Source organism: Pungitius pungitius, chromosome 19 (genome assembly GCF_949316345.1).
Source record: "Pungitius pungitius chromosome 19, fPunPun2.1, whole genome shotgun sequence".
Taxonomy (NCBI): Eukaryota; Metazoa; Chordata; class Actinopteri; order Perciformes; family Gasterosteidae; genus Pungitius; species Pungitius pungitius.
In genome coordinates, this window is record NC_084918.1 from 8,849,104 (window position 1) to 8,877,103 (window position 28,000).

At 43.3% G+C, this 28,000-nt stretch overlaps 1 protein-coding gene across 4 annotated transcripts in view; it reads left to right on the forward strand.

The window, feature by feature from the left end:
* The first annotated feature begins 1,171 nt into the window (after positions 1 to 1,171).
* tpk1 (thiamin pyrophosphokinase 1) overlaps positions 1,172 to 28,000 on the forward strand; it is a 49,061-nt gene continuing 22,232 nt past the window's right edge. Inside the window, exons 1-7 of one of the 4 annotated variants that reach the window (XM_037455447.2) lie at positions 1,172 to 1,290; positions 2,234 to 2,324; positions 7,700 to 7,774; positions 15,245 to 15,314; positions 21,862 to 21,934; positions 24,030 to 24,125; positions 27,826 to 27,972. In XM_037455447.2, coding sequence (XP_037311344.1) covers positions 1,213 to 1,290; positions 2,234 to 2,324; positions 7,700 to 7,774; positions 15,245 to 15,314; positions 21,862 to 21,934; positions 24,030 to 24,125; positions 27,826 to 27,972 — 630 coding nt within the window. In that variant the 5' untranslated portion in view covers positions 1,172 to 1,212. The other 3 variants (XM_037455451.2, XM_037455449.2, XM_037455448.2) reach the window with 3 other exon arrangements.

A 28,000-nucleotide genomic window follows, 5' to 3' on the forward strand; every position in this document is an offset into this window, starting at 1 on the left:
AGTCTTTTTCTTTTGAATAATCATCAACCAGGTGTGATGATTTTCCTGCTGTGCATTTAACTCAATCTTCAATCTTCATTCTGATAGAAAAAAATATATATATGGACGATTTTAAAGGAAAGGGTTAAATATTAGTGATTGACAAGTGATACGAAATAGCTCCTTTCAAACTTTCGGGTGGTGTGGCCTTGTAAAAAAATAAAGATCTCTGCCAATGAAGAATGCACTCAGCTTGGAATTTATTCATAGATGTATTTATAATGCATGCCCAACGAATGAAGTACTTCCAATGCATCCGAGCAAAGCATGGGTGTGTGTGTGTGTGAGTGTCTGTGTGCAAGCGGACCCCATACATGCCTGTGCAAACTGTGTGCTAAGTGTGTGTACCCCCCATGTGCTGTCTATCTAGGAGACAAGTGCTGATTGATGAGAGAACGTTTGTTTTAATGAGCCTCCGGAGTGGATTCACCTTGAGAGAGACTTGATTCCTTGGTTTACGTTGCTGTCTGAGGACATCTGACACATACACCATCGGTACACTGCGTTGTGTGTGTGTGTGTGTGTGCATGAAACCTTGGTGTTTGTTTACCTGTGTGTGTTTTGCCTGCGTATATGTGTGAGTTTTCTGATTTATCTGCATTATCGGTGGGTTACTGTGTAGTCTGACTGCGTGCTGTTGGCAGATAGGTGAGAGTGAGAGGTTGTGTTTTTTTGTGTGCTATAAATTATTGAGTTTGGACCATTTCATGTTTTGGACTTTATCTGTCTTTGCAGTTGCCTTTTCAGTCACTCATGTCCTAAATATCATATTAAATCATCTGTGAATGGAAATATTTATTCCATTGGGTCTGTCTGTATTTATTAAACACATAAATACTAATTCATAAAAGATCACTCCAATCTAGGGATGTTTTCAGTTAAGGTAAATATGATTTTTTTTAGAAAATATATCAGGCCTATTTGCTTTCTCCAAAATATATATTATATTTAAATGATTATGATCACATACGCTATTTTACTACTTTTAGTGACATTTCCTAAATCCATAAGGGCTACTAATACCAGTGAAAGCAGTGGTCGCAGTAACTCTCACTGCGCCAATACTAACGCAAAAAAGAAAGTGCATCTTATGAAAAGCCCTGCTTTCAGGGCGCCGTTTCCTCTGTTGTCCTGCAGGTGTCCTCGTAACAACTTCCGGCCCCTCGTCCTCGCATGCTGTCCACTCCTCTCCTCTCTTCTCTCCTCGACTGTTTACCAGCGTGTCTTCCGCACCGGAAGTCGCTTCATTCCGTGAGTTTTCTTGAATATTTACCACGCAAAGCAACGCCAGGCTGGTAACGCGACGTCGCTTTGTGGGCGGCGAAGTGCAGCGTCGCCGCGTGCGTTGTCTGCGCCGCTGAGGCTCGGTTCTGTCCGTCTATAAGAGCGTCGTTGCTCATTGCTGCGCGAGGGGTTTTACGTCACGTGTGCACGTGAACGCGTGGTGTTGAATGAGCTTGTTTACTCCGTGGCTCCGTTTTGTTTTGGCATCATGATCTGCAGCCCAATAAGCCTTAACACTGCCTCACAGAAACATCAACTCGTGTGTTATTCGCCTGATTTAAAGGCAGTTTTGAATGCTTCCCAGTACTCTGCATGATGTGAATATTCTAATTTAATGGACCGAGTATATCGTTTTGTATCTGTTTAACACCAAGTCAAACAGCAGATAATAATGGTTGACTTGTGGCCCCAATAAAATGTAAAAACAGGTGAATATTTACAAGTTCACCTTATTTGTTTCCTTCTCCTTGTAGAGGTGTTAGACAATATAATGCTTACATAATTCCTCAACCGTGAAATAGTCCAATGTAGCAGCAGATGCACTTGAGTTAATAATTGATCCTGTTCTTTGAACAGTTGGCCCTGTGTGTGTGTGTGTGTGTGTGTGTGTGCGTGCGCGTGTGAATGAGGAAGCATTGTTGTTACAGAAAGAAGGTACAAGGACGTTGTAGAAAGTGCAGCAGTGCTTGAGTAACTATTGTGCGACTTGTAGCTACACAGCTTTTTTTCTTCCCGCTATTTGGTTGGTAAAGCTTTAAGGGGACTAAGGTTAGTGCCAGCTCTACTTTATGCTTCACTGTTATTTCAAATGATGATATTGTACATTTTATATCCAAATTAAATGTAAGAAAGTGGTGAAAACTAAAAAGCAAAAGGTAGCAGCAACTGTGTGTGTGTGTCCTCTCCTCAGTTCCAGGTGAGTCAACTGATTGAAGACGAGCTCCTGTGGATCGCGGCGATGGAGGAAGAGTTGACGCCTTTGGACTGCCTTCTGCCCTCAGGTAGCACCTTTCAAACGCACATTCCCTAGACGCACGCACACGCAATCAATCAATTACACAGGTCCACATGACGTGTTCAACCACAAATCTGTGTGCGTTTGATCAACACAAAAGAAACATGGTACTTGCACTGCTGTCACACTCCTCTTCCTCTCCCGGATTCTCCTGGATACGCACAGACAGCCTTGGGGGAATTTAAACTCCAAAACAGATCACAATGTGTATATGTATGAGATGCTCTTCTATTTGCCCTTTTTTGTTAGCCTGCGTGAATAATTAATCCTCATTGAATTAGGGCCTGCGGTGTTTGCTTGTAATGTTTCTTGATTTGAGAAAAACTCAAAGGCATAGTTATTATTGAAAAATTTCTAAAAATAAATAATTTTGCTCCTGAATACAACATCTGTGATCTATAAAGATTCACTTACATGGAAAACGGTCTGTCGTGTAACAACATGACGGATATGTTGTCCGTGGTACTGTTTTCTCTTTTCCAAAGCCGGGGACTTTTTTTTTCTCCCGCGGCGCTATTACGTCCAGAAAAGATGTTGTGGATGCTCTTGAAAGAAACCCTACGGATGGTCGGCGCCGGGCTCCCTAGAGACCAGAGGAGGAGGCTGGCTGTGGCTGCCTTCAGCCACGGCGCTAAGGTCAAGGTGTTTGTGGAGGAGGGAAAGCTGCCCGAGGGCAGGTGGTTTTACCAAGATCTCTAAAGGTCAAAGTGATTGTACAACAGTTTGGCTCGTAGAGCAGTAATTTGAAACCCTTGGAGCGGCGCTCCGTGGGTGGCGGGAAGCACTGCCAATTGGCAAGTATGAATTTTAAATGAAATAAAAATTTAGTGATTTGCAAAGCGAGCATCTTTTATGTGGAGCCTAAGTGTGTTAGACAATAGAGACGGCCAGCGGACGTTCCCTCGGATGCAGCGACAACAAAAAGAACTTTTACCGGAAAAACTATGTCGAAGGCGACCCTGCAGCGTTGAAAGCTCTGTCGCGTGTAGGTAGGAAATATACCCCTGAATACATTCAACTTTAATTCATACGTTTTATTTGGTAGTTGAAGCTGACATTGGGATAACATTTGATTAATTCTCTTTACCTTTTGCAATGCTATGTTTTATTTTCTTCTGTATTTGGGAAGGTGGTCCTCGGACATTTTATAATGATCAGATTGTGAACAAACATTGAGAGCCCCCGCTGTTATAGGAGGCAGCAGCCACATGAGTTCCCCCAATCTCTTCCATGTGTCTTGTCCTACAGCTGCTGTTACTGGGTATGCACACGTTCTCTTTGAGATCTATTTTAAGGGCATATTTTGCAACTTACACAAAATATGTTCCTGCCTTGTATGCATCCATCCATCCATCCTCAAAACGCTTATCTGCCATACTGCGTTGCGGGGGGGGGGGGTGGCTGGAGTCTATCCCAGCTCCTTATATGCATGTAGGTTATAATATAGGAGACTGCCGTTAGTTGCTTAGCAGCCACTTCCCTCAGTCCAAGTACAAATGGGGTGCACGACACTGGTTAGAAAAATTATCCACCCACACAAAGATCTAGTTGGAGATCCTAGGAGGACGTTATGCCCCCCCAAAAACATACAAGCCCAGACCAAAATTTTACACAAGGACGTATAGAATTTCAGGGACCTCTGCAGTCTATGGTGTTGCATTTTTGAGTAATTCAATTTTAAGAAGTTTTGTGATGAAACAATTTTCATATATCCTGTAGCTTTTTGGACAGCACAGGATCCTTGTTTCGACCTGTACTCCATCGAAACAGGAAATGCTCTGTCTTCACCTCTTGTAGAATCACCTAATCATCCATCCCACAGATGCTGAATAGATCTTTAGATGATTTGATATGAGCACCGAATACTTCCCCATGAAACCGGGGGGTGGCCGTGTTCTCAATGTGATTTGATCCACAAAAAACTAAACCTACGCCGACCCGAGTTCCATGGATCAGAACTCCATTGCGCCTCCTCAAGTACTCCATGTGCATGTCACTAAATTGAAAGTGAATTGCAGACACAGAAATTAAATTGTCAATGTGGACGTCAATGAAATGATGAGTGGTTTTTTTTATGGAATAAAGTTTCAGAGCAGCTCTATGCTTCCAAGTTTTATGTCAATCTAGTTCCAAACTAATACATTCACTTTTGAATTATGTGAATAATTTAGTTTATTCAACGTAGCAAATCAAGGCCCTTACTCTCCATAAAACAATGGCCGAACCTCCTCTCGGAGCGTACGTCAGTGGAGCTTATTCCTGCCGAACACAATAATCAAACCACAGAATTCAATCAACATTTGTCATATTTGTGCCCCGGCTCTCAATCTGCCGGGGTGCTAAATGTCACCCTGTTGCTATTGTCATCTTTAGATTAAAATCCCACCCCTCCTGATACCCGACTATACGGGTTGAAAAACCAAACAGGATGTGCTTCTCTCTTCTCCGGCTGTCAGAGCTTTTCTGCCTCGGCCTTATTTGTTTGTCTGTTTTCATGTCCTTGTCTACTCGAGTGCTTTTATGTGGCCTGTTTGTTTTCCCCTTTCTCCCTGTTTTTCATCAACAACTGTTTCAAAGTCATTTTGTTGCACTTATGTCTGGTTTGTCATGTTTCCTCTTTGTCAATTGCAAATAGTTTGAAAAAGAATGAAAACCAAAGTAAAATCAGAAAAAGTAGGCCTGCATCCAGCCATCTCGTAAAAAGAAAAGGGGGCAAATGTAGGATAAAGTGACATTAATGAAATATTGCTATTGCAATTTTTTGTTTGTCTCTCCTGACCAAAGGGTTTGTCCCATGTCTGGTTATGATGAATTATCAATATTATTACATTTCAACATGTCTTTCAAACCCGTCATCAGTTGTTTAGAACGTTTATAGTTTCTTAATCTCTAAATCTGTTACCTGCTTCTCTAATACAAAGATTGGCTGAATTTCTCTTTAAAAAAGATATATAATAGTAAACTCAATATCTATGGACTGCTTTTCAGAAAAAGCAACAAGTAGAAGAGGATTTGAACTTGTGATGGACATCCCCCCCCCCCCCCCAATACCTTAATACCAACTAACTAATTTAATGAATTCATGAATCAATCAATTTAATAGCCTCCCAATGTTACCAGATGAGTGGATGAATGGGTGCCTGTGAAGGAACCACGTATTGAAGGCGTGCGTCTTGTGTTACAGCGCGATGCTTCCTTTGTTTCTCTCTCCCTCTCCGTCTCCTATTGATCGCGGTCTGAAGGTTGTAATCCTGCTGTTACAGCGCTAAGGGCCGATGTTATTGTGCTCCTGTAAGGGAACATATGTTTGTGCGTACTTGACATTCTCAGACACGCGGGCGTGGTGTGTGCCTGCACTCCTCTAAAGAAAGAGAGAAAATCAAATAAATAAATCAACGCTCAAAGGCCAATATTGTTCAAGAGACACTCACTTCTGCCAGGATGCGTTCGGCGGTTCTGAAGCATCCATTGAAACGGATGTTTACTCAAACACGCTGGCTCAGCATTACAGGCCACGCACCTGAGTTTGCTCCTGGTGCAAATCCAAGATTTCACAGCGAGTGCAAACAGCGTTTGCTGATCAGAGCACACGCAACCTCTCTTGATGAAGCTGTTACTTTCTAATACCAGCTCTTCAGTATGAGACTTTTTCCTCCATTGGATCAGTTTGGAAATTATTTGTTTACTTTTTTTTTCTCTACTTATCTAGATGCGGCAGAGGACATAAAAACAGCCCCTGGATGTCTGCATTTTAAAATCCCTACGGTGCAAAGTTAGCCTTTTAAATTCCACCCTTTTAATTATAAATGCCAATTCCTGGAATATCTATGTGCTAGGTGTTGTGCATGGATTTTGGTGTGTGTGTGTGTGTGTGTGTGTGTGTGTGTGTGTGTTTTGAATTTATGCTGTCTGGCACTTCCAAGGTGACATTTCTTTGAACGGAGTGCACAAAAGGCTGCACACCTCTCAGTGTGTGTGGGTGTGGGTGTGTGTGTGTGAGTGTTTGTGTGCGAGGAAGAAAGCTCTTGTGCTTTTGGGGGGGTTATCTGAAAAGTCACGGCTGGTTGGGTTTGTCTTGTGTTCTCTCTACACCTCTAGCCAATTAAGAGACAAGAATGACAAATCTGCTCCTCCTTTTCCACCTCCTCACTTCCTTGTGTCCTCTTGCTTTCTTCTTCCCTTTTACGGCACTCTGCTCGGGGTGACTTTTGTATTGGAAATGACCTTCCATGGATGTGAACTTTTTAACAACATCAAGCCCGCTGCCGCAACAAAGACAATGTTTTTCCTCCACACTTTCTCAGCTTGGTCAGAATGCGCTCTTTGCATTCGAGGGTTTAACACTACAAAGGGAGCTTTTTCAGGAGACATTTTGCAATGAGAATTTCATAAAACCTCCGGAAGTTCTTCTGCTCCCTAAACCACTGCTTTCTCCAGCCCACCCCCAACCCCCACTGCCTTTCTGATGTGTTTTGAAACGTGTAATGGGAAAGATGCAAGCCTTATTAGATATGCCGTGCTGGTCTCCAGTTGTGTGTAATTCACATACATACAGTTAGTAGAGAGGGGAGAGGGCATTGCAACTACTTCAGAAATGGAGGGGAGAGAGCTTGTGCTTTGGTTTTCCATCCGTTAAAGCTTTTCTAGCCGCTCTGTTTTCCTTTTTTCGTCAATGACAGCGTATTTCTACCGCAGACAGAAAAAATACATTTCTAAAGTATTAAGGGGGATCTGCATTAGAAGCGGATCAAAGGAAAAGAGGGTTGAGAAAGGACGCGATGGCTTTAACGAAGCAGCGTGCACGTACAATGAGGAGGGAAGGGATTAGCTGTAGAATGTCTGCTTGTTTGGTTGTGCGGTGCTGAAAGGGCTTTTCCATTGCCGAAGGTACAGCTGGTGAGCCATCAAGGTCGAGATATTCAAATGTGCACTGGTGTGCAGCTACGTGCACGCATTTTCCTTTTAAAGAAAACCAACAGCAAGTCACATTAAGGGCTTTGACTCGTGACCCTGGTCCATGCGAAGCAAAGGTACTGGAAAGATGTCGCATAACTTGGAGAATTTGCCAAACCTCCCTCTTCTACTTCGGCTTCGTTATTTTTCGGAGGCAAACAAACCACTCATTGGACATTTTGAGCTTTAACGTTCAGCATTGTGACTTGTTAGGAATGGTTCCTCCTTTTGTATACCTATGCCGTCATCATCACATCATCGTTTCAGTTGTGTTCTTTATTTAAAAGGCTTTTCTGTTTTATTTCTCAAACAAGCGAATGACGACTGCAATGCGGCCATCGCCTGTCGTGTCTCTGTGATTGGTTTTCATGCATTATCGCTCTCCTTTCCCCCTATTTTCTTGTGCAGGCACGCAGAGGATCTGTCTGATTATTCTGAACCAGCCTCTAAATAAAGACTACCTGCAGATTCTCTGGAGAAAAGGTAAATCTCACACGAGCTTCTTTAATATTGCTTGGATCTCGTCTTCATTGATTTGCGGCAGGCATTTATTCCCCTGTTGTTTTTTGAGGGGCCGTGCTCTCTGGCCTGTGTAGTCTTCACTGTGCAATATCATAATTACTGCCATGCCATTGGAAATGCCCCCTTTCTGCCCTCTGCCCAGATTTCTTGTGAGATGTGTTTTAATTAAGTTTAAGATGACATTCTTTGGCCGTCTTTGGGTTTCATAAGTCCTGTGGCTGTAGGATGTAGACATTTTTCATATTACAATTCATAACAGTTCTAATGTATTACGAAATTTGCTACATTCACAGTTTGAATATTCAGCATGATTTAGTTGCCCCTGAGACACTCACTTTTTATTATCATGATTAAATGCTATAAAGCGTTTTGTATCTGAAACATCAGTTAATGCAAGGTCATTTCACTTAACAGACGTACCTTATGTGATTGAATAACAGCTGAATACCGAAAAAGCTCGGTATTCATTCCTCAGTTGGCCATTCCTTCACAGCTCCGAACCCACGTCTTTGCAATACACATTTTCTCTCTCGTTCCAAATCACTGAACGTAACAAGAATATCATCCCTTCGGATCCATCCAAGTGTGCCTCTATTCATTACAGCTAATTGGTTGCTCGGTAAATTACGTGAACACGGGCCGCGTCGCCAAGTGTCCGCTCTGCTCCGCGGAGCCCGGACCCTGGTTTGGGGTTTTTCAGGCTTGACTTGCAGGTCACAAGTTGTATGAACCGCGAAAGTCTCCTCGATTCCAACCACATTTTCCTTTCTAGTCGATAGCTAACGGGTGTAAATATTCCTTTCATTTTGCCTCGGCTTCATGAATGCTGGGATAACTTTAATCAGAGTGAAAGACAGAGACTTGAGCTCCGAAGGCTCAACGTTAAAAGTGGGGAAAGTAGGTTTTTGAAGGGAAATAGAGCTGCAGACGCCCTGATGGGTTGCTTGTGAGACGTGTGGATGCATAACAGTTGTGTCTTTTGTTTGGCTGTGATATCATCCATATCTGTATCCTACAACGTTTCCTTTTAAATCTGGTGAACTGATAATAAGCGGAGCTTAATGAACAGGGATAACTTGAGCCAAATGGTGGTGAATCTGTGACGCATTTGCTTTATTCAAGGACGTAGTGGCCTGGATCGCTGAGTCTGAACAACAAAACCTGTGGGCAAACAATGAATTATGTTATTATTATTATTATATATACATGGTTTCAGAAAAAGGTAAGGAAACAAAGTTTGTCTGAATGCAAACTTGTTATTAAAACCACATCAAATTTAATTTCAACGATTGAATGTCTGATTTCACACCAAAGATAAAAAGTTATTTAAAGCAAGAAGATGTTGGTAATTTGAAATTACGTTTTTTTTTTACTATGCCACTGATCAGTCCTACAGTGTGCATCCAGGGTAGAGGCCAGTTTTCTGTAGATCACAAAATTGTAGTTAAACCATTTAAAATGTATTCCAAGACCCTTTTTTCAATGTTAATATCATCTAAATTGAAGACAGTATTTCAATATCCCTCTTAAATGATTCATTTCTACCATGTATGGCGATATTAGACTGATAAAACATTTTATTTCATGCCCCGTTGATTACAATTGACCCTCAACAGTGTCTGGAGATTGATTTCTTTCATTTAATAGCATTGTTTTCAAATACAATATGTGACCAGACCAGAAAAGTCTAACGCAGTAATGCAGTTGTACTACAGTGATTACATTTTACATGGTGGAGCCATTAATATTCCTTCTCTTTGACTAAAACTATTCAAACGTCTTACCCCAGTCAATACAGCACAAAAGTATCATTCCTCACTTGATATTCCATGTATTTTTAATGTTGTTTATGGGTTTTGTCGGTGTGCGCATGAGTGGGTCTTGGGTGCGCACGTCACTCTCCAGATGGTTGTTCACCTCGAGGCATCGCAGCCAGGTCTCCACCTTTTACACACACACACACACACACACACACACACACACACACACACACACACTCAGGCTCTCTGATGTGCTGCCCCTGGGCCCCCATCGTCACCTGTGGGAGCGGTGGAGCAGCAGGGAGCACAGGAGCGATGCCGGCTGGGAGAGCGCAGCGCCGATCAAAGGGGAGCTCATTTAGACGTGCCGAGCGGGATGTTGTGCTGCAGGAGCGAGCTGCTTATCTCACTCCCGCACCCTTTTGCTCATCGAGTCCATCAGCCCCCCCCCCCCCCACTCGCTCATGAAGTCGGTCACCCACTCACTTGTTCATTCAGTCAATCAGTCACCCATTTACCTTCTTACAGATCCTTCACTTATTTCGGTGTAACAACACAAAACAAGCAAATCAATAGAGCAATCAGTGAAGGTGTCCCCCTCCCCCCTCCCAGAGGAATAAACAGCGCATGCCTGTGCCTGATTTTCATCATTTGTTGATGTGGAGCAGCTTTCCGAACTTTACGTGCATCGCCCATCAGCCGGTGGAGTATCAGCCGTGCAATCGAGGCCGGTCGGGTGATTAGTCTGCAGTCTGTGATGCGCGCACACACACACAAACACGCAAACACTTCCTGAACTCCAGCTTCCAAGAACACGTGTCAGACGGTGTGAACGGGCACTTCGGGAATTCAAAGAGAGAAGCTGTTAGCGATGATTAATGGTTGGAGATTGTCAGAAAGACCCCAAAAAAAGCAGATTCCCGTAAGGCTGGAAAGGAGAAGTGCGGAGCCGGTGAAAATTTGCCCTCTGGAATAACAAAGCGCAGGAATAAGCATGAAGAGAGTGAAGCGAGAGAAAAATATAATGAGATATATTTGTGCAGGAAATCAATCGTGGCGTGGGTGAGAAAGCAGGTGGGATCTGGAGAAAGGAGGACGGGTGGACTGATGGGTGAAGGGAGGCCATCAAGGTCTCACAATAGGGATCATAATCTTCTCCCCGACCCTCTGTGACTGTTTGCCCTTTCCTGTACAGCCCTAAACCCCAACCTGACGGCCATTAATCCTCACCACCAACCTCATCAATACTGGCCTGCTAAAGGCTGCACAGCAGTGTGAGTGTGTGTGTGTGTTGAACGTGCATCTTTCCTGCATCAGACTCGAGTGTGTGTGTCATTATCTCCAGGCCTGCTTATCTGTCATCCAGCCGTATGAGTGGCAGGAGGAGTTGGTTCTGCAGCCTGCAGGGAGGGATTATTATGGCTGCTTAATTTACAAGGTCATCTCCATTTACTGGTGCCGCTGCCCTCGCTCGGCACACGTTCGGAGTTCTTGAGGCAGCTCTGCGTGATTTTTATTTTTTTGTTGAGCTTCTTTGTTAAGCTCGTATGGTCCGAGGAGAAGGAGAAGACGCGGTTGTTTCAGCAGGTGACCTCACGATGTTGCTGCATCTCATACAGGCAATGCCAGTGATTGTGTTTGTCTGCCTGAATGGAGGGCAGATAGAGATGTGTGAATTGAGACCGTTGGGAATCCTTGAAACATTTGAAAAAGCGCACTTCTTGACAATTTGTCACTGTTGTGGTCTGGCTCTAAGACCATAGCAAATAGTTTGAAAAATATACTTTTTTTTTACCCCTAACAAAGGAATACAGAAACCTGGTGAGGATAGGATAAAGGAGTCCGATTCTCCGGTGTTAGGTATTATGGTGACAGGCAACTTATTCTCAGTACTCACTGCAGATGTCCTTCCGTGATGAAAAGGCAAATACTAACTAAAAATCGGCCTTCACCACGACCGATAGCAGCTCACTCAATTGATCACAAATGTTCAGACTAGAAAACTGCCGCAGCTGAAGCGACTGGTTTCACATGCGCTCCTTTGTGCTTATCTCTTCTCCGTTGGCCCCTCTCTTTGCAGAAATGACACATTTTGTCAGACTTTCTTAACACCACGGTCACCATAACGGCTGGAGAAATACCCAGCAGGCGTTTTGTCTACCGACAACAGCTGAATTGGGTCGTTATATTTCGGGCAAAACTCGAGATGCGACTTATCTCCCCTTTTTCCAACTTCTAAACCTCTGACCGTAGGCTTCAGGGGCGGCAATTCAAGTGCTTTCAGTATCGCAGCCGTGACCTTTGCATAATCGCAGAAGTCACTTGCGGTGAGCGGTGTACACACCATGAGTCCCTGAATCCAACCCGGCCCCCATGTCGGCAACAAAGTGAAACGACGTCGCAACATCTTTCTCATTACACTTTGGCCCTAGGCGTAAATCCCTCAAAATGTCATGTGAATTATCACCTCAAGACAATTCTTCATTCCTTGACCTGTCATACAACTTATCTTTCTTCATTAAATTGAGCCTTTTTAAATCCAATTTACCCCTTTCCATTTGTTGCCTCATTTATTTTTTTCATTCCTATGCAAGCGCCTTCTTTAACTCTGCTTTGCTGGTCTATTCTTTCCAATTCCAAATTTTTACTACTGCATTCTTAATCTTAACATCGCTTTTTGCTTTCTTAACCTTTTCTTTGAATCTTTTATCGCATTACTGGCCATCTTCACCAACTGGTCTCTCGTTCGTTGATCTTAATAAAGGGGGTCTAAAGAAACTAAATCCCCTGGAAACCAAAGGAATGTCCAGCATTGACCTCGATAGCGCACAAACCCAGTAAATGAGCAACCTCGTAATAAGTGCCCATGTAGATCTAGTTAAACTCACCCCTAGTCTTTAAGGGGTTTGGTGCCCAACCCTCTCACCCCCCCGAGTCCCTCATGGGAAACGCCACATTCCAAGAGGGGAGGCGGCTCAACATTTAGTGCTGCACAGAGGTCAAAACTCAACTTCCCTTGTCCCTATTTTGAACTAAAACCTTAGTAAAGGGTGGAAAACACACAGAGGTTTGAGAAATAGTGCTTTCGTCTATAAAGATGATGTCTGAAAGTTAGGAATATACTAAATACGGCTGACTGAAAACAGGTGTGATGAAGGAGACTGCTTGCACCATGGATGTAACAATACAGGATTAAAGTAATAGAAAAAAAACAAAGGTTGCTTGTAGGTGTTTTTAATGAAGGATAAAGTGAAACAGACAAAAAAATACACTCAATGCCTCTGACTGAAAACTTTAAAACAGTTTCACTTATTATAAAAAATGACCTTTTCTGTATGATGCAACGCCACCGCTAGAAGACTTTCTGAAGCTTAATGAGGCAAATGTCATTTATAAACTTGTCATGTCATCCGTCTGACATTAGCAGAGGCGTTTTTTGTGTCAGCAGAGGAGGGAGGCTGCACTGTGGGAATGCCTTGCATAAAGTAAATGCAATGATAAATTACAGTGTAAAATGATCGCAAAAGAGGTGTAAACAAGAATAAACACCCCTCATTGATATTTATGAGGCTCTGCGTTAATGCCGGAAGGGACCTCACTTTTAAAGCGAGGCGAATTCTCCTATGAAAGATTGTGATGGCCATGATGAAAAAGCAGGATTACTGATGGATATAAGGCGACAGAGGGGGGAGAAAATGCATATGATGGGAAATGATACAAACGTCGGATTTTGTAAGGTTGTCTATCATGTTGGTACTTGAAAGCTGCACTGGTAGAATCATCTTTCAGATTTTACTGTTGTGAGTTGTGTGTGTGTGTGTGTGTGTTTTAATGGCATGCATTTAAACGGAGCTGAGTAAATGATTGACAGAAGTAACTATACTAGAGCCTTAAGTCTGAATGTGTGCGTGTGTGTATGTGTTAGTTAGCGGGTACACACAGATAATGACTGATATCTTCACAGTCGGGCACCAGCAGGCTTAAAGAAGAGTTTCTCTGTTTGAAAAGTTTCTCAGCCTTTGCACTGCGTCAGAGATAATGAGTCATTTACATTCCAATCATCTTCTTGACGTGAAACGTCAACAGCAGGTGGTGAGGGTTATGAATAAAGCTCTGCCTTGAGTGTCTTATTTACATCATCGCAGATTTGTCTGCATTTTTACACTTTTTTAGCACTCCAGACAAGGAAAGTTAGATTATCTCCCCCCCCCCCCCCTCCCCCTTCTTTCGAAATTCCTTTTATCTCTGCTAATCGCGTCTACCTAAGTGTTTGTGTCGTCTGTGTGGGCTCGTGGATAAACAGGATACCTCGGCATGCTTTGTACATTCATGTCTCATGTGCATGAACCCGTTTTCCGAGCGGAGCTGCGCAGGAGGTGACATTATATCGTCGATGGGTTTGTGTCATGTTTATCCCGCGGTACACATTTGGTTTCATCTTGACACACATGTCGCCTCGATAAATACAAGAATTAAAAAAGGTACGGGACGGGAAGGAGCAAAAGGAGGTCGCAGGGTGCCTCGAAGTGGATTTGCATTGAGCAACATGTGCCCCTCGACTAAGGCTTGCTTTCTCCAAGGCAGTCCAAGCGCTGGACAGTTATTGCTGTAGAAAAAAAAATCTTAATATGAAAATAAATATGCTTTCCAAATGCAAGGTAAACTTCCAGGAATGTGTTCTTGCTGGCACTGCTCACGTATAATTGTTTATTATGTTGTAAAACAAACAAATGACACGCACTAGGACAAGTGCACAATGGACACGTTTTGAGGAAAGAAGGCAGATGAGACAGAAATCGCTTGTACACCAGTGGCCCGTCGCCTCTCCGCTGCAGGCTCCCGTTGTAGAAAAGGACTGCCGCCACTTTGAAGTGTTTCCCCCGTGTGTAACACAAGAGCCCCAAACCCTTAAAAAATAGGCTGCCTGTTCATTTTGAATGGAACAGCGGCCTTGAAAGAGCATACATTTGCAAATAGTTTGCATCTAATTTAGTGCAACTTGAATACCATTTTAAGAACATCAAATAACCACCTCATTTGAATGTTTCTAAAATAAAAAAAAAGATAAGTGCTCTTCCACTTACTCAGCCTTTTACAGGGTCAAATTCAATGTAGCTGTCTGTGCTGCATGTCATTTATTCTGTTTTCTTTCAAAAACTAACGTGGCCTTGCAGTGATTGATGTAATACCAAGGTTTTTGTTCAACAAAAGCCCCGATATTACTGGTATTGGATGTTTAAATCGACTATTGTTAAATTTTCCTCTTTCTATAAATTTATTGTGTGTTCAGCGCTCTTGCGTCAGAAGAACATTCATCTTTCGCTCCGTTCACGCCGTGAGCTTTAGTGCTCAATTGTGATGTATTGCTCAGATTGTATTGGGCAGTATCTGGCTCAAACCTGAAATGAGTTTGACACCCCTGCTATATGTAGTTTGATGCATCCAGTGAGACTGGATTAGTGCACTTAGACTGTGGAAACATCCCAAAGCACAGGGGAAAAAAACACCCACCACAAGCCCACACCCGTGGAGACTGTGGTCTATTGTGGAACTTGTATGAACTGGGTCACTTGTGCAAAAATGTGTCTCCAGTGTGAGGTTTGATATTCAGATAAAGCAGATTGCCTTTAGTTGCGTGGGCTTAAATATCTGTCTGTCTGTCTCTCTGCAGCACTCTTGAGGGCGTGTGCCGATGGAGCTGCCAATCACCTTTACAGCAGCACCGCTGGAGATAGAGACAGGTGAGTGCGCCAAGGTTCACATTTACACGGGTTAACGTTTTCTTCTTTTTTACGTCCTCCTCTGCACTGATGGGTCACGTTTTGGGATAAAAGGGGAACAAATCAAGAGCGCACACCTTTTCTTCCAATATTGTTGTGTGTGTGTGTGTGTTTTTTCTGTATATTACACACACAAAACATAGAGTACTTGTGTGTGCTAATGGAAGACTGCTGTTGGGAGGTAGATCGATCGGGGCTTCGTTGTGTCCCTTAAGTGTTGAGGCTTTCACGTTAACACGCCGAGTCTGAGCACGGGTTATGAATGCGACGTTGTGTGTGTGTGTGTGTGTGTGTGTGGTCTCCTTACGCTCATGCCGATAAAGTTGTACCGCGGTGACAGCCGGTTTAAGTCAGACACATCGAAGGTGATGACATATTTGCACAGGGACTTCGTTTAAGCCCATTCACACCTTTCCAGAGGGCGGACTTATGACTTCTTGAGTTCAAAGCTGAAGGATATAGAGCAGATCGGTACATTTGTTTTGGTCTGAGGATTTGGGAAAAGTATTTTTATTATATTTGCGGAGTCAAACATGTTGTGGATGTCGTGTTGTACGTTTTCGGATTCGTTGTAAATCCTAACCATTAGCTTGGAGGACAGATGTCAGCCAATCCAAATCATAAACAAGAGGAGGTAGACTTTTGGAATTACACAATGCACTGAGGACAAATTACTATATATTACAATATGTAACGCTCAATCAACCGCAATTGTTCTCTAATACAAATTGATGCTTCGAGATGGAAAAGATGCCTCACAGTTCAATTTAGAACTACAATTCATTCCAAATGAGAGTGATTTCAAGTACTTGATGGAGATGAGGTCCCCACTAATAAACTTATTTGGGTTTTGTACACGTATTGCTTTTTTCTTCAAAATAAAACTGGTGATGTTTCTCCGTCACAGTGCACGGGTTTGAGCTTGTTTGTCCGAGCCGAGTCTGCTCGTGTTACACTGCAGTGGTCGTTCTCTGACCCTCCAGCCCTGAGCCCTGTCAGCAGCCTGCACAGCGGAGCTGTCAGCAGGCCTCCCTCACAGCCCTGTTGCTCTCCACACAATGCAGGGAGGGAGGGGGAGCTGGAGAGAGAACCGGCAATGAAGAGGCAAGGGGGGGGGGGGTGGGATAAGGATAATGTTTATGGATGACGGAAAGCACGTCAATCTCCAGCAGGTTTGGATGTATTTAACCTCACATTACCACAAGTAATGGACTACAGAGAAGGGGAGATGCAAGTGATCGATCAAAGCAGCGCTCTGTGAAAACCCTGCAGAGGCCCAGACAACAGCAGTAACCAGGCTGTAAACAGAGACACGCAGGACGAGTAATAGAAAGCTAAAGATTACCACAAGCTACGACCTGCTAGATACATGTTATGCTAGAAGAAAGATGAAGACGTTGTGCCTGCGCGTGCCTCCGTGTGTGTTATGTTGCATTTCCACCGTTTCTGAGCATGAGTGTACATTTTTGGTTATTTTTCCAAACACAGATATCACGGCTCAAAACATTAAGCGGGATAGTTTGTTAGATACATGCAGAGCATGCTGAAGCCCCCCCAAAACATTACCTCACCTCACTGCAGGTCAACGTGCGCTGCCATTATGCTGCTGGACATTTAAGTTGTGTCTGATCTGTTGAGGAAAATTGAGCCATTTAATTTATCCCGCAAGGGAAACTGTGCCTGAGGTTGGCTTTGTGGAGGACAAACCCAAATTGAACATTTGTAGCGTTACAACTTTTTTTTTTTTACAGGTTTTCTTTGAAATGTAAATGGTGGCAACCCCCCCTCCCCGCCTGCTCCCTGAAAAAGAGATGGCCTTTCCGTGACCTGCGACTGTGTATTTCCAGGAAAATGTGGGTGAATGCGGATGAGAAATGAACCAGGTGGATAAAAGTTTGCGGTCAGCATTTGCAGCGTCCGGCTCTGCCGCAGGGACAGAGTGGGTGGATGTTAACAGACAAGTCATTTTCTGTCCAAACGGCCTTAATAGTAGTCATTAAGCAGTTAAGGATGGAGAGAGGAGGAGGAGGAGGAGGAGGAGGAGGAGGAGGAGGGGGGTGGGGGGGTTACTTCAGGCCGCGGCTTTCTGTCTCTCCCGATGACTGTCGTCAAGGATTCAACGTCACCTTTCCGGAGTTATTACACAACTGGTGAATATTTAAATGTTCGTACAAAATCGAGACAGAACTTAAATCCATCCACCTTGTTTTTTAGTTCTTATAATTTTTCCTTCCTGCCTGTTTGATGATGACGTGCAGTACATGTTGGATGCGTACGCATGTGATCTGTTTAAATAGTCAATTCTGAGGAATCTTTGTCCTTCGTTTGCTGGTTTTCCTATGACATAGTTGCGTGAAATTGCTCAAAGTCCAATTATTATACCTGAATGAGGGTTGCTCATCCAATCATGCTTTGTCTCGCTAGATTTAATGGGTTTTACTTTGTCTTTCCATCTAATCAGTTTTTTTTTTAATCTGTTAACACCAGACACGAAGCACTATTCATAATTGGCATTCAGGGAAAAATACATGTGCTGCACTTTTAATTACAGACTTCTCTAGTATGAGGTTGGCAGACTGATCACAATCAGCCAGTAACCGCTCAGCAAAAAGCCACTTTACAAAATCCAGATCCAGGTAGTGCTTGGACTCCTGGGTACTGAAGCGGGGTTCTATGACCAAAGGAAAGAATGACGATATTTCATATAAAATAAATAAGCGCAAGAAGTCAAGAGATGGATGAAAGAGGGTCATGGGGGGGGGTGCAGGCAGGCAATGTCCACAAGCAGAGACCATAATGCTGGCTAGGCATGTGATCGGGGGGGTTGCGGAGCACAGCAGTGTCTCATTAGAATTGTGTAAGCATTTCAGTTTTGAGAAGATGATGCTGTTGCCCATAAAATGAAGCTGTCCAGTTCAAGACAACAGATTGTATGACACTTAATGGGGAGATAGGAGATATCTCAGACAGACACTCTCTTTATTTGTCTTTCATGTTGTGTTTTCTCATTTCCTATCTCACACCTTTTATCCTTCAAACTCGCCAGACAGAGTGTGTGATAATAAATTGAATTTGGTCAGTAGTGAGGGTCAGCGAAGTCAGCTGAGGCGGATGCCTGTTTGGAATATACTTGATAAGGGTTCACATGTATCAAACATTTAAAACACTCCCTGCAAATATGCTGTAGTCAAAAGGCTGCAAGTCTCACTGCTTTGTTATTGAGATATATTATGTATGACTTATTATCAAGAGCTATTTGTTGCACCTTCACAGTTCTTGTATATTCTGTTACTGGCGTCTCTTCTGCAAAGCTTTAATTCTTAATACACAGTAATTTGTTAAATTATTGACTTTTTATTATTATTTGTTATTGTAATTTTATCAATTCAGGGCCAAGCGTGTCTGCTTCTCTTTTGTTTATTTGCCCAGATATTATTATGCTTTTCTGCTCCACGTGGGGTTCCTGGTCCCTTGTGTGTTACCGCTTTACTGCGGTTTGGTAGAAATGCACCTGCTGAGTAGAGCTGATGAGCATTGGGAACCGGCCCTCACCTTTCTAAAGACGCTTTTTGTTTCTACGCATTTCTTAACCATTGACTTATTAGAATCCCCTCCCCAAAGTGTAATTCTGTTAAACTATGTTTGGTTATTACTGACTGTCCTTCGGCCGTCTCACTGATTCACTTTTGAATTTATCAACCAATCAAGTCAGTGCAAACACAAATGGCATCATGTTTTCACAGTGGTGCATGCATCCAACCAGCCGTTTCTTTTAGGCGCTTCCAAACACATTTACATAACCATCAATGAACACGTTTATCCAACGAACTTGTGTTTGCCAGCCAGCTGACACTTATTTGAGGTCTTCAAATGTTTCAGAATTAGGGCTGTTGGGAGATGACACCTTATCAGAAATCACTTGTCATTCGTCCCGATTTGATTTGAGAATCTGTTCGATCGTGTCCGTGCATTTTATTTCATCGCCCCTATTTTTTCACGGAGCGTAACGTGTCACAAGGCCTCGCCTCAGGCTCGTTATGGGTCGCTCATTTTGTCACCCAAGAAAAATCCCTCCTCCCCCTTCGCCGGGCCGCGCTCCTCTGATTGGGAGGCGGCAGGGATGAGAGGAGTAATCACAGCTGCATCTCCTCTCGAGTGCCGCCGAAGACGAGAGAAGGGGAGAAGAGTGTGTTCACCGTGCTGCGAATTCAGGAGAGGATGTAAGATGTGAGGATACAAACATCACATACTGTTCTAATTAAATGGTTGTGTGGTAGAATGGTCAGGCTTAATGTGAGTGCAACCAAAACAGGAAGTGGAAGATGGAGCAAGAGAATCTAAATGAAGTGGGCTAGATTGACGGGGTATTGCCTCCGTTACGGACAGAAGTAAGCAATGCAGAGTGAAAATGAAACGGGATTGGCAAGAAGATTCCCGAGGAGCAAATGGGGAGGAGATGTGTCGATCGGCGGGCCGAGAGAGGGACATGCGAGCGGGCTAATGGACGAACGCACAAGCGAACGCAGGCAAAGGTCACGCAGCCGGGCCAGTCTCCCCGGCACCCAGACGAAGTGGCGGTAAAATGCTCTATTTCCCGTCCAAATTAAAGTGTCAGTTAATATTAATGTGGAAGTGAGGACTGTCAGACGCAGACACACAAACGCACAAACACACGCGGGCACAAATACTGAATTTAGAACCTCGCCTGGTCAATTACCATGAGCTGCTGCAGTCGAGCACGTGCGTGCGTGCGTGCGTGCGTGCGTGCGTGCGTGCGTGTGTGGCGCTTTGATCAGGCCCGGTGCAACGTCTCGTCCCATCTGTCACATGAAGGTTATTTCAGAAGGAGATGTGACGCCCTGCATTATGACGCGGGTGAACTGTCCGTGTACTTTCTTATTTGTGGATGTGCGTCAGATGTGAATCTGTTCGTTTTGACCGTTGCAAAGTTTTTACGAGGATCCATTTTTTTTGTTCAGCCTAGGTAGTAACATTGTGCTCGATTGACTTGGCGCGTGTGTGCATGTGTGTGAGTGTGTGATAGATTATATATAATTGATGTTCTGTTTGTCTTGCTATATCTTTTTGGTGTAAATAGGAACAATGAGTAGGGGTGGAGGGGGGATAATCCTTCTGTATCTCTTTCTTCAACCGACCAGAACATTGCTCTCACCTCTTTCGGGGGAGAGCGCACACACACACACACACACACACAAATGCACTAACCAACCAACCATGAAATCGTAATGTCAGACCTTTTAATACCTCAAGATAGCGGTAACCGCATCTCTTCGTGGTCCTGCTTCTCACACAAACAGAGAGCTATCTGTCTCTCTGACAGGAATTTTCCAGTCAGCAATTGGCTGGAACATTTTGGGTTGTTTTCATTGATATTTACTTTGTTAATTCCTGCACAAAGTCGTATGAGGACGATTAAAATGGTGTGATATTTGTATTTAGAATGGACGTGTGTATGTATATTCCCAAACCTCCTGCCCGGTTTAGTTTTTACTTGCATGTATTCACAAAAAATGTCAGTTTTAAGGGGTTTGGAACCCTGATATTCTGTATGATTCATTTTGGGTTCATTGTGCCTGTTTTCTGAGAGGCTTTTCTGGGTCACATGAGTCATAAACCAAGGGCAAGTGGGGCTGGGTGAATTTACTTTCAAGCCAATAAATTGCCTTTTCATTTTCTTTGTCATCTCATCATAATCTGTTGTACAAAGAAACGACCATAGTGACCTTACATAAGCAAGCAACAGTTTTTAAACCCAGCAGCTTTATCAATTTATTTTCTAATGATTCAAAATGTGTCAAACATGCGCTGATAAGTGATATAGAGGGTTAATGGTGCATAATCATGGGTGATCTGGGTGTGTAAACTGCCATGATCAGCATCTTTCAACAGGATAGACAGAAGATCTATGGAGACATAAATTAAGCTTTTGAACTCTTTTACCTCATTCCACTTTCTTTCGTATAAAAGGACTTAGTGACTCTGGGATATTGGCTTGTATAGCGTCAATGTCAGTGGTCCACAGGAATAGATACACACATGACACATGGACAATTTGTATTTCCTTATTTCACCATTTACCCTCCCAGTATACTGCATTGATTGAGCACACAAATGGCTCTATGACCATTGGTAATCAAACCGATCCTCAGCTCTACTGGAGAATGAAGTCAGTCAGTGTAATGGAACAGGCCAATATCGGACGAACACCAGGTACATCATGCTGTTTATTGTGTGTGTGTGTGAGTGTGAGAGTGAGAGACAGGGCCACGCTCACTGCCACAGAGAATCACCCTGTCAGTCTCCATGTCTCTTCGTCTTCCCCCGGCGGCGGCGGCGCTCCCTCGCTGCACAGATCAAAGAGCTGACACATGCCCCGATGTCCTCTCTCCCCCCCTCTCGTCTATCTCCACCTTACACTCTCTGTCCTCCTTGCAATCGTAACCCTCTCCCTCTGTCACTCACGCTCTCTTTCTATCCTGACATTCAGCTTTCTCCCAGACTATATCAGTGGGGATTTTGATTCCATTACTGCCGAGGTCAAAGCGTTCTATGGAGACAAGGTGAGTTAAACACAACTTGCACACACACAACTACAAGTGTACAAATAGTGGTATGCACACACAAATGAACAAACCTACACACACACACACACAAACATGAACAAAAAAATCATTATGCTGCCCGAAAGTTCACAATAGCAAAACAAGTAGCTGCTGGTGGATCAGCATAGCTGCGCATTGTGAAGTAATAGAAAAGAGGGTCCATTCTCAGTCTTACATACGCTGCTCTGTTATCAGAGGTGTCTTTGTGTGAGTATTTTTAATGGTGCAAGGCAAATGACCTTGACCCTGAATCCAGGCACATGTTCTCTCCCAAATGACCCTTTGAACTTTGACTGGATCTAAACCCTCATCATATCGTGTGTGTGTGTGTGTGTGTGTGTGTGTGTGTGTGTGTGTGTGTGTGTGTGTGTGTGTGTGTGTGTGTGTGTGTGTGTGTGTGTGTGTGTGTGTGTGTGTGTGTGTGTGTGTGTGTGTGTGTGTGTGTGTGTGTGTGTGTGTGTGTGTGAGAGAGAGAGACACAGGGTTGACATCAAGTGGAAAAGTGACTACTCAGAGATGACTGGGCTTTAATGGCCCGTATACTGAAGACTCTTCAGGAGTTCCACCTGCACGCACAAGAACATGCAGACTGAACGATCAGAGTGGGTGTAAATGAGCAGGTTGACTCAGTGGCCTCACGGTGCATGGAGACCCCGTCATCAAAAACTACCGCCCCTGTGGTCATATTTTACAAGTACAATTCACTGGCTGCCGACTCAGCGGGACGCAGGCGCTTTGAGCCTCTCGGCTAACAGCCTGAACACCTTTCGTGGCTCTCTAGATAATTTAAGCATCTCTAACTAAAGATGAAGGATGTGATTGTAACTACTTCAACCACACATATTAGACGTTAGACGTACTCACTTACTCCTGAAAATACCCATCAGAGGAGTGGTCCCAACAGGGCTGCCTTTGTAGAAATTAGAGGAAAAATAATATCTGATAACTCAGTTGTCTTTGCTTACTTCTCGTGAAGATGCTGTGCTTTGATCAAAATATCTGAGAGGGTTAAATCGCTCCTAGATTGATGTGCTTTTGAAACACTTAACACATTTTAACATAAGAAATAGATGTAGATTATCTAGATCTGAAGTCTTTCTAAACTGCATTATTTCCTTTGCTCCCTGCGTGCACCCTAAGCTGCGCGAAATGTAGGCAAATCTAGACTCAACCTCCAAGGTCCTGAAGCTAAAATGCTAATTCTTCTATTAAGTGGATTCTATGTAATTCATGACAAGAAAAATGTCAAACCAGAACATTTGAGGAAATAAAATGTCTGTGTGGTTTTCCACACTGTGTAGAGTTTGAAATGCTGGTCACTGTGCACCCACACACGTGTACACACACACACACACCATCACACCTCATACTCGCACACAACAAAACAAGTGAACACCTTCCATTTTCCTCTCACTATTTTCCAGTTTCTGTAGCGGTCATATATTAGTCATCTCACAAATATCACACGGGTTGCCTTAGAAAGATAAAGAGCAATACCTTTCTTTTTTCCCCTGACAGTAAACCAACTTTTGTGTTAATACTTAAGCAGCAGATCAATGGGAAAGTTTGATGCGTTTCCTTCAGAGATTTGTCGGAAACGAATAATTCTGCATAAATGCAAGGGAGAAAAACAGAAAAGCATCCCCAAAGGGAGGGGGGGAAACAAGGGGTGGAGGGAGTGAGGATGGATGGGATCAAACAGAGCACAGCGAACAAGTTTGTGTGTGTGCGTGTGCGTGTGTGTGCTTGCGCGTGCTTGCGCGTGCGTGCGCGAAAAGGAGACATAGGCAACCCCAGACTGGTTGTTTACCTGGATGGTGTAGTTGTGGGGCCACTGACTGGAACCTCTACATTATTCAGTGACACAGCCAGACAAGACTTAAACACTGATTTATACTTCTCTCTATCTCGTTGTGTTTTTTCGTGCTTTGTTATCCCCTGTGCCTTATCTCTGCATGGCTTTTTGTTTTGCTATCTGGGAATGTGTACATCCATCTGATTATGTTGTGTTGCCCGAATGTGTCTGTGTGTTTTCATTTTTCTTTGTGCGTAGGGCTGCAGCCTGATAGAAACCGCTGACCAGGATCTAACCGACTTCACCAAGTGCCTCGCGATCATGGTGGGTGAAATTCAAAGGCGACAGTTGCAGGTAAACGTTTTTCTCTTGTATGATTTAAAGTCTTAACCATTTCTTAGCATGAAACAAATAAAATGTGAACTTAGCATAACGACTGGAAGTGGAGAGAAAATAGCCGGCTGGGCTGCTAATCGGCTAAACACAGCTCAAATATACCCTCATTATGTATTTTAACTGGTGTGAACGAAAAAACAAGTTGTGGTTTCACTGGGGTCATTTATTGGCCCGGGAGCAGTGACTTCATGGGCATAACAATGCCCGTTTTCAAACAGTGTTTTTAAGAAGAATACACATTTTAAAAGGATATATTAAAAGGAAGATCTCTTTGGGTGTTTTGCACTGTGTTCCATAAATGAAGCCCTCCTCTCACTCGACCTCTGAAGAATTAGTGGCTTAAGCAAGGCATTGTGTCCTGAGGCACTTAAAATCAGCTGCTCAGAGGTCAATCTTTTTGGAATGTGGTCGACCGAGGGCAGATTAAAAGTGCGTGTGTGTTTGTGTGGGTGTGTTGATACGAGAATATGAAACAGCCTTCCTGGGGGGGGACACGCTCACTTGACATTCCCCGAACAAAGGAGTGTGCAAAAAATTTCGTTGGAACAATTTGAGCCACATTTACACCAACACTTGAAAGGCATCAGGTTACCGAGGGCTCGCCAGATTTCAAATGAACCATTTTGGTTGTGATATTTAAAGCATTTCCTAACAATCTGACATCCAAAACTCCAAAAGGAGCCGGCAGCCACTGCGAAGCTCCGTTCAGAGCCAGAGATGGACTCCATTTCCGTTTCCACTCTTGCCAATGTCGACTGAAGACTCCCATCACATCACAAATTAGTGCAGGCTAATAAAACAAGTATATCTGTAATTGTCCACAAAGGTCCTCATTAGGGGAGTGGTTTGCCTCTCTATAGCACTCTATTTACCTGTGTGTGTGTGTGTGTGTGTGTGTGTGTGTCTTTACTTTCACCCTATTTCTCTATCTATTTCCCCCACTGTTATAATTTTTAGTCTGCATGCCGAGTGTTGCTCCAATCACTTCACCTCTTCACGCTGATGAAAGGCCACAGAGAAGTGCGCGTCATGTCATGCAGTATGCACGCGTGTTGTCACGTTGTGGTTTGTCACAGTGTGGGTTGTTGCGTTGCAATCACAAATCCACTAACCAGCCTGTTTGATTGAATTGAATTGACGGGGCATTGTGCTCCAGATTGAAGAATTTATCTTATTTTCTGTTATTTGACAACCCAAAGAATGGTATCAGAGGATTATGGTGGGTGGATGTGGATGTGCATGTGTGTGTGTGTGTGTGTGTGTGTGTGTCATTGTTCCTTTCTGCACTGTGCCTGTGTTTGTGAAACGCTTACATCCCTTTGTGTAGGCACTTGTTATAATGTGTCCATGCATATGTGTCTATGTGTGTCGCCCAGCATCTGTTGTGTTGATGTGTGCGTGTCTGTTTGTCTTTTCAGAGCTCTGTCCCAGCGTCTCTCCTCTTGCTACACTGTTGCAGACATAAAGTCCTTTCAATCTTTCTCTGTCTCTGGTTATCTGTTCACGTCATCTCCAATAAATGAATACGACTTTTTGTGTTGGTCTCCGAGCCGGCGTGGCTCGGTGTGTATCCCGCGGGCCAATCAGGAGACGGCATGGACGGAACCGTTGGGCCAGCTTGTTCAGATTCTCTCCATTCGGTTGTGAGATTATCCGTCCCCTGCTTGTTTTTGTTGTTCTTGTTTTGAGTAAACAGACATGAAATGGGATCACACAAAAATGGAGTTTGAGATGCGTAGCGGACAACAAAACAGTGTGATGGAAGCAAAAGACTGAAACACTGAACATCTTTTCTCTAGTCCTCCTTTTCTCTCCCGGCTTTGTTTGCTGAGGTTTCCTGTCGCCGCCTTTTGAACCGACGGATTCTCCTCGCCGACGCTGCTCGCTACTACTTGGATCCGTCCACTTCTTTTCAGGGCGTTCTTTTGTGTGGAAAAAAATGTTATTAGCAGGAAATAACTAAGGTGGGAAGGACATCGGAGATTTATTTGCCAGATGGTTTGGTTAATGAAAAAAAGGGCCAAACATATTGTAAATAAGAGATCCTATTTAAATGAAAATAAAAAAACATTTGGGGATTTTCTTTACATTCACTTTTAAAATGTTGGTCCAAAATAATTTAAAAAACGTATTTGCCAAAGCCTGATACGGCTTTTTTCTCTCTGGCATATGCTGTACCAGTGGGCCACACATGGGTGACACATTGGTGCCGTAAATACCATAAAAGATTCATCTCTTTTGTTGGAATAATTGAGCTTGTGTCTGAGACTCGATACAGGGTTCAGAGAGTTTTGAGAGACGGACTAATGCCTGTTTTATTTTTTGCTATTTTCAAGGTGTTGACAATAAATCAATAAGTCTGGGACACCAGGTAGAGATGGGATATTTTTGTGGTGTGTTTGAGTTTACTGTGCATTTTAAATATGATGAATTTCAGATGTTCTTCACCGCATTTCAAATATTAGTTATTTTCAAATTCCAGGGATGTTTGCGACTATTTTCATTTGTTATACTTCATAACCTCTCTTTCTTTCAGTGTTGTTGTTTACAGTTCAAGTGCAGCCTGTGTGCATACGGGGGCGTCAGCCAGATGTTTAAATAATCTCAATCTCTCAACGCTTGGTTTTGTTTTAACTCAGTTGCCCGAGGCAGGAAGTCAGTAACAATAGACCCTGTTGGGGAAACGGTGATCTTTCATCTTTGGGTTAATATTGAATACATTGAGAAATTGTTGGAGTTGTAGAGAGGAAATGAAATCATTTTTTTTAGCAGATTTTCAGGTGATGATGTTTCCGGTGCTGTCATTTCTTAAATGAGCTAATGCATGCACATACACCTAAACCACAGGAACCTCTAGTGAAATTCTGAAAGTTAGAATCCACAGGAGGAGACATGTTTATTTTAAATTTCTTCTTATTTTTGCTTGTTGATACATTGTGTGAAAACCTAGAATCCGAGTGATGTGAGTGTATTTGTTGGCCTCTCCGTGCTGGTGCCACAGTGAGTCGTCAGCCTCTGGCAGCACCTTTGCCCTCTGGACTCTGCTGGGTTTTTAAGGGTGTCAGCTCTGTTGCCCGAGTGCTCGGTGACTTTCTTTCTAAGGATTTAACTGCTGAGAGATGTAAATATTGTTTGTATGAGAACTGCTGGCTCATAGCTAAAAAAAAAAAAACCTTGTCTCCGGAAGGTTTTGAGAGTTTTGTTTCAATTTGACACAAACGTCCACTTGGACTCAAGTTGGAAGTGATTTGCACATATTCTGCTGTACCTAAATACGTAATATTCTAAAATGTACAATTTTCATACAAATCAGGATAAAAGGACGACATGTTGTATAGATATGCAGGTGAACTCTTAACTTGAATGGTTGATCGAGGCATATGTCTAGGAGCTGGTAATTCTAGTTATGATATACCATACTCCTTTCCTATAATTAGTTTCCAAATTATTATCGATGCGATCTATTCTGCACACTTTATCAGAGCAGAACATACCCTGGCTTTTCCCATACAGAAGCATTCAGAACAAAGGTTTCAAGTGTTGTTTTTCTTTGTTTTTTTTAAACCACTTCCTCTGTCATTTTTCTTTGCAGAAGCCAAACAGCCTTCTGCCAGACAACCAGTCTACTAAGTCAAACCATTTCTCTGTGTCTTTCCAGGTGGATGCCATCGTGACACTGGGCGGCCTCGCTGGCAGATTTGACCAGACCATGGCGTCTGTGGAGACCCTGCACCACGCCCTGCCCATGACCCCACTCCCCCTGTTGATGTTACAGGGGACCAGCCTGGTACACCTTCTCAGACCAGTGAGTGTATTATTAACAGTGAAATGCT